Raw genomic sequence first — 14,608 nt, forward strand, 5'->3', positions numbered from 1 at the left:
GTTTGATTTCAATTCAAGTCAAAGATGGCAGCGAGAAATTTCATGGAGTTAAAAATCAGTGCGAGCATCTGGTCAATGAAGGTGCTGTGTGCGCAGGTCACATGGAAGGCCACTGTACTGTGCTTTCAGACTATTTCCTTTTTTTGTTGTTTTTAATTGTGAATTAGAGGCACTGAAGCATTATAATGTGAAATTCTAGAGCACATTTTTGCAGGAGATTTATTTCAAAAAGTCATCCAGCTTTGGAAACTTTATAGTCATATTAAACTTCAATAATTTTCTCAAATTAAGGATCAAATACTTGGATATTCTTTGTTATTTTAAAGTCAAAGAAAAACTTTACAAAGGTCTCACAAAATTACAAAATACACATATAGTCACATAGAGAAGAAAGGACTCTCTACTGTCCTGTGAAAAACTAGGTGCACCATTACAGCCTCAATACTGTAGGAATTTTTTTAATTAAATAGCCACCAGGTGCTGCTAATCAAATACACCTGATAAACTGATCATCACCAAGTGTGAGCAATGCTATAAACACTGAAGTTTTGGTAGTTTGCTGGTCAGGAATGGGGATCCTCACAAAATCAGCCCAAAGCATATCTTAAGTTTGCAAAATTGCATCTGAAAAACACCAGAAGACGTCTGGAACAATGTCCTTAGGACAGATGAGACCAAAGTAGAGATGTTTGTCCATGATGTATAACGCAAACACAAACACCAACTGTCAGGCATGGTGGTGGTGGGGTGATGATTCGGGCTTGTTCTGCAGCCATTCAGTTGACCAGAAACTCCTCTGTACACCAAAGTAGGGCTGTGCGATATGACCAAAATCTCATATCCCGATATAAGAATTCTATCGTCCCGATAACGATATAAATCACAAAAATTTAACATTTTCTGTAAATTCTGTGAATCTCGGGCAGCTCGACTTGCGTGAAGTGTTTCCAACTGTGCGTCCTTTACCCGGAGTCGAGTGTTTTAACCGATGCATGAAACTATACATTTTTAGACTTAAGTTGTAACGGCCGAGAAATTTCATGGAGTTTCTTTGTATTTATTACACGGCGTGCTGCGGGGAAAAGCCTGTTCTAACGTTTGAGTCTAAGGTTTATTTCTTAGCACCTGGCGGCTCTTTTTTCTTCTCATCCGTAAATAATCTGCTCTTTCATGTGATTCAGTTTATTTTGAAAAGTCTCAACAGGATCTTGAGCTTTATTGTGAAAGGTTTATGTGGAACATAAACAAGCGGACGATGAAAAAATATTGCCGTAAACAGTTTATTTTGAGACACCACGAAACAAACGATAGCGTAAAATGAAACGACAGATGTTTTTATATCGTCATCCGATATATATCGTTATATCGAACAGCTCTACACCAAAGTACTTTAGAGTAAAGTGTGAGTCCATCTGTCTGACAGCTAAAGCATTGCTGAAATTCTGTCATGTAACAAGTAAATGAACTTAAGCACAGCAGCAAACCTACAACTGTCTGAAAATAAGAAGAATCACCGTGTTGCAATGACCCTAACCTGATTGAAATGCTGTGGTGGGACCTTAAGAGAGGTGTGCACACATGGAGTGTGAACTGTTTTTAAAGAAATGTGTGCCAAAATTCCTCCACAACAGTTTGAGAGGCTGATAAAGTCATACAGAAAATAATTACTTGAAGTTACTGACGCTAAAAGTTGTTCGACCTCACCGAGTTTTTCACAGGGCTGTATAGAGTCCTGTGACAACTTCATTTTTCCCATGATTGTAGACGTGACATTTTTCTTTTGTTAAAAATCCCCATTCATATTCACATTTGAAGGATCAACCTTTTACACCAATGAAAATAAAACAGGACTGCACACATTAAAGAAGTGCAGCACTACGAAAAACGTTTCACTCGTGATCTGAGTAAGCAATGACTCTTCAAAGTCTGGGTATTTGACAACATGGCTACAATCGCAAGTATTTCATTAGTGTATCCAACTACAATGAATACCTCTATTAGATCATACACTGCAGGCAAGACACAAAGCACACTGAGGCACTGTGGTGTAATGTGGTTGCCCCAACCTTGCCAAGAAAAGTGAAGCGGTTCTTTGACAACACAACAATATTTTCTCATAGATTTGTGACCTTAACCAGACAATACCTGAGTTTTTTCCTCTCTCTCTCAGCTCTATTATATTTTTAAAACCCAAAATGGCCCTGAAGTGTTGACTCAGTATCAAAAATTCTTTTTATAAAAAAGAACTCTTTCAAATCCATGGTTTAGCTTTCCTAGTAAAAAAAAATAAAAAATAAAACACTTTACAGCAGCAGCGTCCATGTTTGGAAAGCAGAACAGAGCATGGTCTAAACAAATACCTGTAACTCATCATGCAGTCTACGAATACCTATGAATGGGGAACACTTGAGCCAGTGTGCTAAATCGAGGCAAGTACATGATTAGTCTTCTCATATTTCTATAATTTTATACTCTTAACACAAACACATTTTTCCGACTAGGCAATGTTCTCCCAGATTTCATCAATCAATAGGAGCCTTCAGCTTTTTGTTCTTTGGACAGAAACGGCACTTCCTAACAGCTTCATGCTTCGGTGAATCGGGCGTTCTGAAATGCTCTGCTGCACGTCGCTGCACAGTATCTGCATACTTGCTCCCTCTTAGCAGGAACAAGTGCTGCTATTATGAGCTCTCTCATCAGTGAGTTTTTTCAGCCACTCATCTTGTTGACCATGTCTGTGCACTTCGTGCCTATACCTGAGTCACTACCTAGAAGAGCAGGTATTTTTTGATACACATACAGGCGTACCTATCCTATCGCAACGAGTGTTTAACCTCATTTCTTATAACTTAATGAGAAGCTGTAGGGTCCTAGCTTAACACACCTGGGAGACGGGTAGCCCCAGGTTTTCGGCAACCTCCCTGGGTTCCACGAGTCGGTAAAACTCATCCTCCAGCTCCTGAAGCTTCTGCTTCCTCTGGCTCACTTTTTCTCTCTCCAGTTGGTCGCGCTCAGCCCGCTCCGACGCCGACACTGAAACCAGGTGCGATACCGACCTCTGCGCCGGATCGCTGCTGCCATTTGTCTCGTTTTGCTGGTCCTGCCAAAGCTCGGAGGTGAGACCGGGGGCGGCCCACTCGGGTCTGGCTCCACCGTGTGCTCCGTTGGCGGTGGAAGCGGTGACGTGATTGCCGTTGCTCATTCCGCTTGAGCTGAAGGTGCTGTTGGTGTTTGTACTGGTGTTGCTGTGCTCCAGGCAGAAGGACTTGAAGCGCACCTCGTCGTTCTCGGCCAAGATGGTCTTCATCTCCAGGCCGTGATCGAAGGCGCAGGTCACATGGAAGGCCACAATACAGGAGGGCATGGAGCACTGGGAGCAGGGACAGAGAGGGAATTGAGTTAAGGGACACAGAAATAAAAAAAAATGTCTTCATGTTCTCAGACATTTTGTCAAACCTGTTTGTTTTAAGCTGTCATTTTCGGTTCATTTATTGCGTTATCAAGGTTCCAGAACAAGTGCAGCAAAGCAGAAAGACAGACCAAGTCACAACAAACACAGCTTTCCCATTTCTGCTGACATTCTGGTAACTTGGGATATGTTTCAATATGTGTGTGAGTGCATGTTTCTCAGTGCTATCCATTACAGGTCATACTAAGAGCTGACCTCCCACTGAGTCCCTCCAGGCATGCTACGATTTTGTGTGTGTGTGTGTGAGAAAGCGAGAACCCTTGTGACTGTACTGGTGTCACTGCTGCATGCACATTTTTTAGTATGTGTGAGTGTGTGTGTAGATCTGCACTTATCAAAGTAGTTCAGGATTCGGCAGGAGGCTCGTTGGTGACTCTCTGCACTGCAGTGCATGATAAAAAAAAAACCTCACTGATCCGACCGACTCAACCATCTGGAAAACAACTTTTCTACAAATGTCTCTCTCCCTTTATTTCTCTTATCCTTATTTGGCTTTTATGCTTCATAAAAACTTTCTAAAAAGCTTTAAAAAGTTTTAATTGGAACTACTTCCTACCAAAGAAACAGTCCAGTCCTAACTGGCGTTGGGCTTTTCGGCATTTCCAAACGTGGTTTGTACGATGAGGCAAAAAAGGAGACATAACTGGCTAGCATATTCTTTTTTGCTTGAACTTCGGGTTGGCTTTGGACTGTGCTGCGGTCTTCTCTACTGTCACACTAAAGTAGGTCATCATCAGCCCCAACACCAATCTATCACTACAACCTTCAGCAGCACATGGAAAAGTGTGCGACTGTAATCTCAGGTATGCTGAGAGATCCAGATGAACCCACTCTCATTTCATCTTTTATGGACTTAATATTAGAGCCTATTTGTGTGTGGGAGGATTAACAGAGATATCCTGCATTAAACTTACATGATTTGTGAAACAGCATGTGAATCCATGTGAAACCGCAAACTGACTAATGGAGACCTCCTATGTGTGTTATTCCCCAATGTGGATAATGATGATAGACTCCTTGCTTTAATTGGCTCAATATGTCAAGTTGTACAGTCACTGCTATATATTTTAGTCTTTTGAGCACGACAAGCTTGGTTTTTATTGAAAACTGCCTGCAAATACCACATTTTCACCAGTTCTTTCCCTAACGTTACCAGATACATTATCAGAGAGATTATGAGGGAGATTTACCACTCAAACAAACCCCGTTAGAAATCTATAGGGAAGTGCTATAACAGCAAATATGAACACTACTGATTGCAAACAGTCAATCAGCAGCAAAATGAGAAAACATAAACCTACTGTGTTATTGTGCTAATGCAGATGAACCCTAGAAGTTCAAAAGGTGTGGCAGCCTGTACACTGGGGGAAATACAGTGAAGTGAAAAAGTGTTTGCCCCCTTCCCGATTTCTTAAAACACAAGTTAATTACAGTTTATAAATGAATTATTATTATTACAATGATAAACACCTTCATTTAGAAAATGCATTTTGTGTTTACTTGTGTTTTCTCTAATATTATATTTGTCTGATGATCTGAAACATTTAAGTGTGACACGTATACAAAAACTAAAAATAAATCAGGGGACAAACACTTTTTCAAACCACTGTAAGTATCTGATCCCCTGCTAAAATTTTTAAGTTTGCCAAGAAACACCACTGTTAACAGCATTGGTAATGTACATGCCTGCCTAAGTTTGCCACTGAAAATCTAAATGATTCAGAGAAAGTGCAGGAGAAAGTGTTGTGGTCAGATGAAAGTAAAATCGAGCTTTCTGGCATCAACTCAACCTGCCATGTTTGGAAAAAGAGAAATTCCAAGTATGACAAAAAGAACACTATCCTCACAGGTGTTTTTCTGCTAAGGGTACAGGATGACTTCACCACATTAAAGGGCCAATGGATGCGGTCATGTCCTACTAAATGTTGGACGAGAACGTCCCTCCCCAAGTCAAAACACTTAGAATACCAATTATTTCCCCCACTGTATATCTACTCATTATCGTGGTAAAGATGCAAGCGTGCCTAGTGTTGTTTCTCGGCTTATGTATGATGTGGCACAGCAGAACACTTGTGCTATGGTGAAGAAAGTCCATAAACACCTAAACAGTTAGAAACACTGATATAGCATATATTGCGTAACTTTGTGCATAGCATACACGCCTTTTGTAGATGACAAAAAAAAGAAACCTTATTTTAGGGTAAAATCACCAAACTATTTCATTGTTTATCAGATTAGACAGTTTTATATTCTGGTAACCACTGGAATTCACGTTATATCTCTCCCCGTTTATTTGACTCGGGGCTTTATGATAACTGATAATTGCCCATCTTAGTTACAAATGGAGTAAGCGTTTACCACAGCTGCCACTTTGTTACCAAGATGGTTGTTGAGTGGCAAATTTTCTCCTAAAACTTTGACAATGTATCCAAGATATTGTGTCCAATAGATAACAACATTCTACCCATAAAGTTTATTTCACAGCACTTGTTTAAGTCCCACTTCATATTGTGCATATATTTTATATGAATTTTACCTTTATTGACGAAAAACAAATGATTTCCATATTTTTTTCACTATGGGACTGTATCAGGTCTGATATAGCGATCACGTTTATGAAATCTGTTTTTGATGTGCAGCAGTCTGAAATGACTGCATATGCACAAGCATAAGCATGTGAACATTCTGCAGTATTACCATTTTGTCTTCTTGGCAACACCTGCTAGATTTTACCATATATATTTTTTTAATATCCATATTTTCTTTCCATGACCTGATTATCTTGACTCATCAGGCTTAACTCAATCCATCCATTTTGTGTCAAAGAAGAGTGAAGTGGCACATCATTGTATGCGATCAACAAACACAGCCTGGGTTAACAAAGACAGTGGATAACTATCCATTATTTTTAACTGGGGTTTTAGGTGTTTTTCAAGCTAGCTAATGCAAAGAAACCTTGGCTCTAATGGATTTTGCACAGCCCTCAAATCATTATGACAGTTTGGTTGGCTTTTCAGTGTACATTCTCGTGTTTAAAGAGTTTAATTTGTCCTTTATTGTTTTTTAAGGTAAAACTAAATGGCTTTTCTCTGTCATAAGAAGCTTTGACCAATGAGTTAGCTGCCAGATGTGGGTTTAGAAGGCAGCTGTTTTCCTCCACCCCATCGGAGTGGAGCTGCAACCACGTTTTCTCCTCCCCTTCAGGTCACCTGCTGATCATCAGAGCAATCAACTGCTGAACAAAAAGACCAGCGCAGCAATCCACACTCCGCCAGATTATGAGCTCACCCGACGTGGTGAAGAGGCTAATCTTGTTTTTATTTGCTTTTTCTTATGATCTGTTTCTCATGTAATTCCGTGCCTTTTCTCCTCGTCTCCACTAAGCCAGCCAGCCCCGGATCTCACATCCATGTGCAACCACTCACCTCTCACGAATGCCACTTCTTCTGCTGCTACTTGAGATCATTACTCACCTGCTGGATCACCGCTGCCACTCTTCGGAGCCTTCCCACGCTCCACCCTTCACCACCTTCCTTGCGGGCTCAAAACCTCTCCCTTTTGGCACCCTCCCCTGGCCCGACTACCTCGGATTTCAAGTAAGGTTTTCTCACAATAATCCTCTGGACAACATTGCCTAACTCACCTCCTCCTCCTCCTTCTCTGCACTGTCTAACTTGTCCTCTTGTCTCACAGATCTTACCCTCGCTACCTGCCTTCGCTCCTCATGCCTGCCTCTCTCTCCTGTTAATTGCATTCATATGTTCAGCTGAGCTCAGCCTTGTATTTAAATAAAGTTTGTTTCTATGTTTACGTTTCTTTAAAGTGAGTAAGAGCTCATTTAAGTTAGTTCATGTGCAATGTCTCTAAGCGAATAAAGAATCTCAAAATGCACTCTACTTCTCTCCGTCTTGCCCGGGTCCCGCACTTGAGTCCTACACTCACTGTTTACTAAAGCTTGACAGTTTCACCTGATGCACAGATAAATCACCAAGAAAATAAAGCCAGCGATGAAGAAACAGAAGGTGTGATCCAATAATCACATGCTTAGCCTGTGTAAGACACCCCAATAAATACAACATCCTGATAAAACGTGGAGTTACGGTCAAAGGTCTCCACTGTAAACCCATTTTTTTTATTACCAACCAAATGTCAGATTGAGACCACTGCAGCTGCTCTCACTTTTTCGGTGGCAAAAGGTTGAACACAGCGTGGAGTTGGCTAAATGTGTTGTTTGGTATGAGCCAAGTCATCGGAGGAAAAAAAAAAGAAAAAGAAAAAAATACTCATCTGGCCTTTTCGACTGCACCTGCTCTGTTCTGGCAGGGATTCATTAATAATGTTTTTATCAGTGCCCACACTGCTGCCGACTACTTCTGTTTGTGAAGAAAACATGTTTCTCTAAAATAATCTTTGCAAGACTTAACTGAGAAAACCCCCCCGACATTATTCAGACTGAGGTTTGTTCATACTTTACTCTGGAACATTTTTTAACTTGTGTATCAACTTGCGATTTATCAACATTTCCTTGACCTGAAAAATTCTGGATTTGTTTCCTCTCTTTTTTTGTTGCACATGTATTTGGTACAAACCAACCAGAAAAATCAATGAAGCAACTTCCCATCTTTTTCATCTTTAGGTTTAGCCGATTTTCTATCACTCTCCATAATTAATTTTAAACAAATCTATCCATTCGTTATATTACCACAAATTCAATTCGGGGTCATGCAGGCACTGGAGCTTATAGACTTACATTGGACCCTTAGCAAATTTAGAGTCACCAATTAACCTAACATGCAATCCTTTGCATCGTGGAAGGAAGCAGGAGTACCCAGAGGGAGCATAAACAGGCAAACTCCACAGAGAAAGGCTGTGAGGCGGCAGTGCTAACCACTGCACCATTTTCCCACCCAAAAACCAGAAAGGGGCAGAGATTAGAGAGAAGCTTGGACCTACAGTAACTAATCAGTGTGATCACTTGAGAGATCTCAAGCATCTTCCTTATATGTCAATCAATCGTCAATATAGTCAATTGTATCAATAACAATACTAGTATTGTAGCGCGATAGGATCAATAGTTTGTTCCTATCCTCCAAGTTCAGAATGTAGCCCACTGAATCGTGTTAAATTGTTTTCTTTTTTGAAAATGAAAAAATATACCTCAAACATGCACTATGAAAACTGTCATAACCCTTTTGTGTTTCCCAATACATCTATTTTATTTTTGACCTAAAGCAAATTTAAACAACAGAAGTTGATCCAAAGTGCTTTAGAGCAGGCAAATTTCCTCCAAAAAGCCCAGTTTCAAAATACATAAAAGGCTGATTGGTGTGCTTTGTAACCGTGGAAAGTAAAAAAAACTGTGATTTAAGGGTCACATCTCTTAAATCTCTACTACATAAGTTGCTTTTATAAGTTGAAAGTATAAGTATTGTTCTTCGCAATACTAGCCCTGTATTTACTTGGTATCCCTTCAATAACAAAATGTGCAGCACTGCACAGGACTAGACTTTAAAACAAAGTTCTGTATGTTTAAACAGAATTCAGCTCCAATCCTATGATATTCCAACATCTGAGCTGCTGGATGTCCACCGCTTGATATGGGAATAACCAGAGTCATAATAAAGCAAATTAAATTCTTACGACATATTTTCAAGACCTTTTTCTATTCACTTAATCCATCTAGCACACTTAGAGCTACAACAATCTCATTATTAAAAGCTGTACACAGAATCTCTTTTACATATACAGTACAGGTGGCACTGGTTGACCTTCTAGTGCACAGATCTTCAGTAGAATACTAATTAAGAGACTCTTAACTCAGAACGTCCTGGCTAATGGTTGTTAGATATGTATACTTTGTTATGAGCGCTTGAGATGCTTGTTAGTAGCTCAGCATGAAAAGAGACAGGACAAGGTGTCATTAGACGAAGGCTTCAAAAAGTGGATTTCACTGTTGGAAGTGGTGCCGAAGTGAAGAACACTCAAGGCTGAAGCTGTCTGACCTACTCAACATTAAAAACACACAGATATCAGTGGTAACACATGCTTTGTGCTTTAATGTCTGCTATAGTGTGCAATTGATCTACAATGATTGTATCACAAATCACAGCAAACACTTAAATCGGAAAAATAGATTAAAAGAAATTTTCTCTCCTGGACTGAAACTTTTCGAGGCGGAAAAATATTTCTTATTTCCGACTTTTCTCCACAACGTGGTTTACAAAGAACTCCTGCTGCTCGAGCTGCTGTGCAGAAAAGCATCTCAACTGATTAGCAAGTATGTTTGTACAGCAGTCTGCTTTCAGCTATGGAAACAGGAGAGTGAGACTCTCCCTACGGACGACTCCAACTCAGGGGGTTCGCTGATAGTCTACAGCAGGGATACACTGTCAGGAAACACCCTCGCCAATGCGCAAACGCACACACGCGTTCGTATCCAGTACATACATCTGGGATGTGCATATGCTGCAAGCAAATGCAAAAGCATTGCAATGCTTTAGGATTGCGGTTCACCTTAAGGGCACTTTTGAAGCTAAATCATGCACAGGCTAATGTCTGTGAAGTGGGTTAGTGTAAGTGTGTCAGCAGGGGCTGTGTTTGCATACTAAGCAGTCGCTTCAAACACATCCACATTGCCTATCAGGAAACTAAAAACTACAATAATTTGATGAGAGAAATGCTGTGTTTGGAGCATGCTGTGCTCATTTTGTGTCTTTTTACCTGCAAGGCTTCATTAATAAATTCATGGATCAGTGTTTCACCCTTTGTAATAAATATTACACATAGTGGAAACCTTCACATATCCACAAACCACCTCTGGCTGATGTACAGCATGCATGCAGGCTGCATGATAATTTAAAAAGAGGAAACTTGTTGCTGTTGAAATCACACCCTCACTTATCTTGGTTTAACTTGTTTGCAAACTGGTAGTTGAGATTTAGCAACCAGAGAAGGAAAAGAAGCAAAAACTGAAACCCATAATCTGGAGCACTGTAGAACCTGTGGACGTTTTGAATGCTGCTTGTGTTTCTTTTGTTTTTGGGGTTTTTCTTTTAACATTTGAAGACAATGAGATAGACGGGCAAAGCACTGATAATATACCTGAATGCAGGTCCCTGTGTGCTCTCGACACAGGCTGCAGGACAGAGCCCAGCGGCTGGCGGGGATATGGGACACCTTGGTAATGGGCTCCATCTTCTCTGGACAGCCTATACTCACCTAAGGAGGAAAACAAAACAGTTAGTAAGAAACAAACATAGAAAGCACAACAACACTGATGAGACTCATCTTACTCTAAATTCTTTTTAAAAAAATCTCACTTAATAATTAGGCAAAGTGCCAAACATATTTTGGTTGCAGCTTCTCAAATGTTGGAATATGCAGCTTTTTTTGGGATAAGTTAATATTCATCTGCGATGGTCATACAGGCAACTGAGGCTGAAAGACTCTTGGTGCATCTGGGGGCTTCCCATGATGTGTTCCTTTTCACTCCCTCTATTTTTATACACCACTTTGCATTTCATCATTGGCTATTATTAATCTCTGGCTGTCTTTCACTTCTCTGTTCTCCCCTCAACCCCAACTAGTCGCGGCAGACGGCTGCCCCTCTCTGAGCCTTGCTTTGCTGGTGGTTTCTTCCTCTTAGGAGGGAGTTTTTCTTTCCGTCTGTCGCCAAGCGCTTGCTCATATGGGGTCGTCTGATTGTTCAGATTTTTTTATGTACTATTGCAGGATCTTTACCTTAAAAAAAAAAAAAGCAAAAGCTTCTTGAAGCAACTGTGATTTGGCGCCATATAAAGTATTAATAAAATACAACATTTGAAGTTACAACATAATTATCATCTTCTTAAATATATTTAACACCTCAGCTACGCAACTTCTTCAGTTTCTGATTAAAGTAACCTCCCTAAACGCATCCTATGAATGACAGTTTACACCCTAATTTAGCTTGAATAACTTCACCTGTTTTCCAATTTCCAAAACTGTCCTCGGACCCAGAGCAGAGACACATGTGCTTCTTGGAAAAAGGTTACTGTAAAGCTCTGTGTGACTTCCTCTTTGAGCAGTTCATTCAGAACAGCTTTGGCCCCAGACCTCCCTGCACCAAATACAACCAAGAAGTCATTGACTTGTGCCAACCAGCCATGCAGAAAAGAAGTGAAGAGCACTCATCACCAAAGCGCTGTTTCTTCCTTCCTTCCTTCCTCTGCTGCCTATTTCTTTACAAAAAAGGAAAAAAAACAACATTCCACTTCTTTCACATCCACTTCTTGTCATATTTGAGGCACGGCCTTCTCTCCTTGTCCTTCACGCTTGTATTAACAAGCTGACAACTGATTTCCGCAGGTCACGCCTCCCCCCCCCATCATCCACTCGTCCTTCTATCTGATTTTCTTTCCTCCTCTCATCTGCTCAACCACAGAACAAACCAATGGCCTCTGCTCTTTCTGTTATTATCGATGTCTTTTGTACAACACACTCACACAGTTGATGCGGGGGTCAATTTTCACTCCATTGAGAATGTCAATAGAAAGTGCAATTCTGACTATGATGCCACAGCCGTCACTGTCAACGCGCACTTCTTTTATGCAGCTGATATAAGAGCCGGTAGATAAGAAAAGGATTTCCACTTTTTGAATGGTACAGTTAATTGATTGAATTGTTCACAACCGTGATTCCCATGCGCACACACACACACATACGCAGAAGTTGCACTTCACATTTCAAAGCAGACAGATGAAAAAAGGGACAAAATCTAAAATCGCTTTAGAGGAAATCACTGTGTTAAATAAAAAGCCTTCTTAAAAGAGGGGCTCTTCCTCTTTGAGATTGAGTGTGTGTGTTTGTGTGTCTATGTGTAACTATGAGGGGTGAAAAGCTGTTTAAAGAGAGACCTTTCTCTAGGAGCTGAAGGCAGGCATAAGGCAGCTATGCACAGCTCTGGAGAGGCTGTATCATTTGAAGGCACACACACCCATACAAAAACAAACACACATACACTATAAATGTAAAACACACTTACACACAGTTTTTTCCACCACATATTCAGAACAAATCTACCAACTAGTAGCATGAAGCACATACATCTGAGCCCACACAAGGACAAGAGCACAAAACACACACACACAGCACAGACATGCAAATTAACCCCCTCCGCCATGGTAGGAAGAGAAAACAAAAGCGAATGGAGCAACGAAAACAATTAGCCCAATCAAGGGTGACAGAAGGCAATTAGGAGGAAAAGGTTTGAGGTGCCAAAAGCCACTCTATTATTGAGAGAAATGTGCTGGTGAAGTGTGCCGCTGAATAGTCGCAAGAAATATGACTGGCTGTCTTAAAGGTGTGCAAGGCTCGAAGCGCATCCACGAACCTTCTGAAATGAGGGGGCTCCGTTTGGGGCTTTCAGATGAGCGACGGTGACAAAAGATGTCATCAAGAAACGTCAAGACGAAATGAGCGGCTGCTGGGAGAAGCACGCTTGACAGCCAGGTTCCTCGGGAATCATTATGCATTCTTCAGATTGTAAAGAGGAAGGTGTTGACTGGTATTTTAAACATTTACTCTAAACAAGTGGTGGAAACAAGTAACAGCTGCAAATGCTTCTCAAAATCTTCCACCAAAGACTTTTTTGAGTCTAATTGCAAAGCAAAGGCCTCACTGTAAAACCACAGCGATGCGCTACATTGCCAAAAGTATTCACTCAGGCATCCGAATCATTGAATTCAACTCCGGTCATTTCCACGGCCACAGGTGTATAACATGCAGCACCTGGACGTGCAGACTACTTTTACAAATATTAGTGAACGAATGGGTTGCTCTCAGGACTTGCCTGTCCAACAAGTCCAGTCATGCAGTTTCCTTGCTACTAAATATTCCACAGTCAACTGTTAGTGGAAGTGGAAGTGACTTGAAGCCATGAAGTGGTAGGCTATGTAAAGTTACAGCTCAGTGTCAGCAAATGCTGAGGCAAATAGTGCGCAAAGGTCGCCGACTTTCTGCACAGTCAGTTGCTACTGATCTACAAAACTCATGTGACCTTCAGATTTGCTGAAGACCAGCGCAGAGAGAGCTTCATGGAGTGGAGTGTAATCCAAGCCTTACAGAACCAAGCGCAATGCAAAGCATCAGATGCAGTGGTGTAAACCACACCGCCACTGGACTATAGAGCAGTGGAGACGTTCTCTGGATGGACATCACGCTTCTTCATCTGGTAATCCAATGGAAGAGTCTGGGTTTGGCAGTTGTCTGACTGCAATGTGCAAAGTACAAAGTTTGGTGGAGGAAGTATCACAGTGTGGGGCTGTTTTTCAGGAGTTCGGCTTGCCTTCTTAATGCTTTACCATACCACGACATTTTGAACAATTTCATCCTCCCAACATTGTGGGAACAATTCTGTGAAGCCAACAATGCCTAAAAGCGAATGTAGAAAAGGTTACACTTCCAGGGATGTATTAAAAATTCATTAACATGCTGGCTGCAATTTTAAGATTGCACAAAGAAACCAATCAGTATCTGACTGTATGTGACCACCTCTGTGTCTTTCTCTCAGTGTCTCACCTCAGGGATCCATAAGGCACAGCTGACGTGGACCCACTTGGTTCCACTGCGGGTGGGCTTGAGTGCCCCCCCTCTCTTGGGGCAGAGCAGACATTTTGGCTGGACCCCGAGAGCGCAGGTCCGACACAGCCAGTTCCCCTGGGGTACCTTCAGGATGCCGTAACACGCCTGCAACAGGGAAAGAAATAAAAAAGGAAAGTTATGACAGGTCTTAATGCGAAAGCTGCATAACGATGGTTCTGAATTTACATAGGTTACCAACCATGACGTAACATGCAAGCCAATTTATTCTGGCTAACCAATTCTACCTACAAAGTCTTTGTGCCAAGCTAACCAGCCAATAGCTGTAACTTTTTATGCAGTGGACAGATTGCTAGCCTTGCTAATAAGAGAATGGAAAACTACGTCAAATCACCATAAATAAAAAGTTCATTAAAGACCTATTAGTACACTGAAGCACATTAACATACACCCCATGTAAACCATTAGGTGTATATTAAAAGTTGTATTCCATATACTCTGTGTTGGCAAAAAGATGACTGACAGTCAGCTTTTCAAGCCAACCTAAAAACAGTGAATTTT

The 14,608-nt window shown here is 41.1% G+C and overlaps 1 protein-coding gene across 2 annotated transcripts in view; it reads right to left on the reverse strand.

The window, feature by feature from the left end:
- Nucleotides 1-14,608, reverse strand: part of jade2 (jade family PHD finger 2) — a 233,344-nt gene that overhangs the window by 86,757 nt on the left and 131,979 nt on the right. For both annotated transcript variants that reach the window (XM_082548884.1, XM_082548883.1), the window contains exons 7-9: nucleotides 14,027-14,194; nucleotides 10,571-10,687; nucleotides 2,885-3,370 (exon numbers count right to left, since the gene is read on the reverse strand). In XM_082548884.1, the coding sequence (XP_082405010.1) occupies nucleotides 2,885-3,370; nucleotides 10,571-10,687; nucleotides 14,027-14,194 (771 nt within the window). The remainder of the gene's footprint in view (nucleotides 1-2,884; nucleotides 3,371-10,570; nucleotides 10,688-14,026; nucleotides 14,195-14,608) is intronic.

This window comes from Aulonocara stuartgranti, assembly GCF_965226115.1.
Source record: "Aulonocara stuartgranti genome assembly, chromosome: 10".
Classification (NCBI taxonomy): Eukaryota; Metazoa; Chordata; class Actinopteri; order Cichliformes; family Cichlidae; genus Aulonocara; species Aulonocara stuartgranti.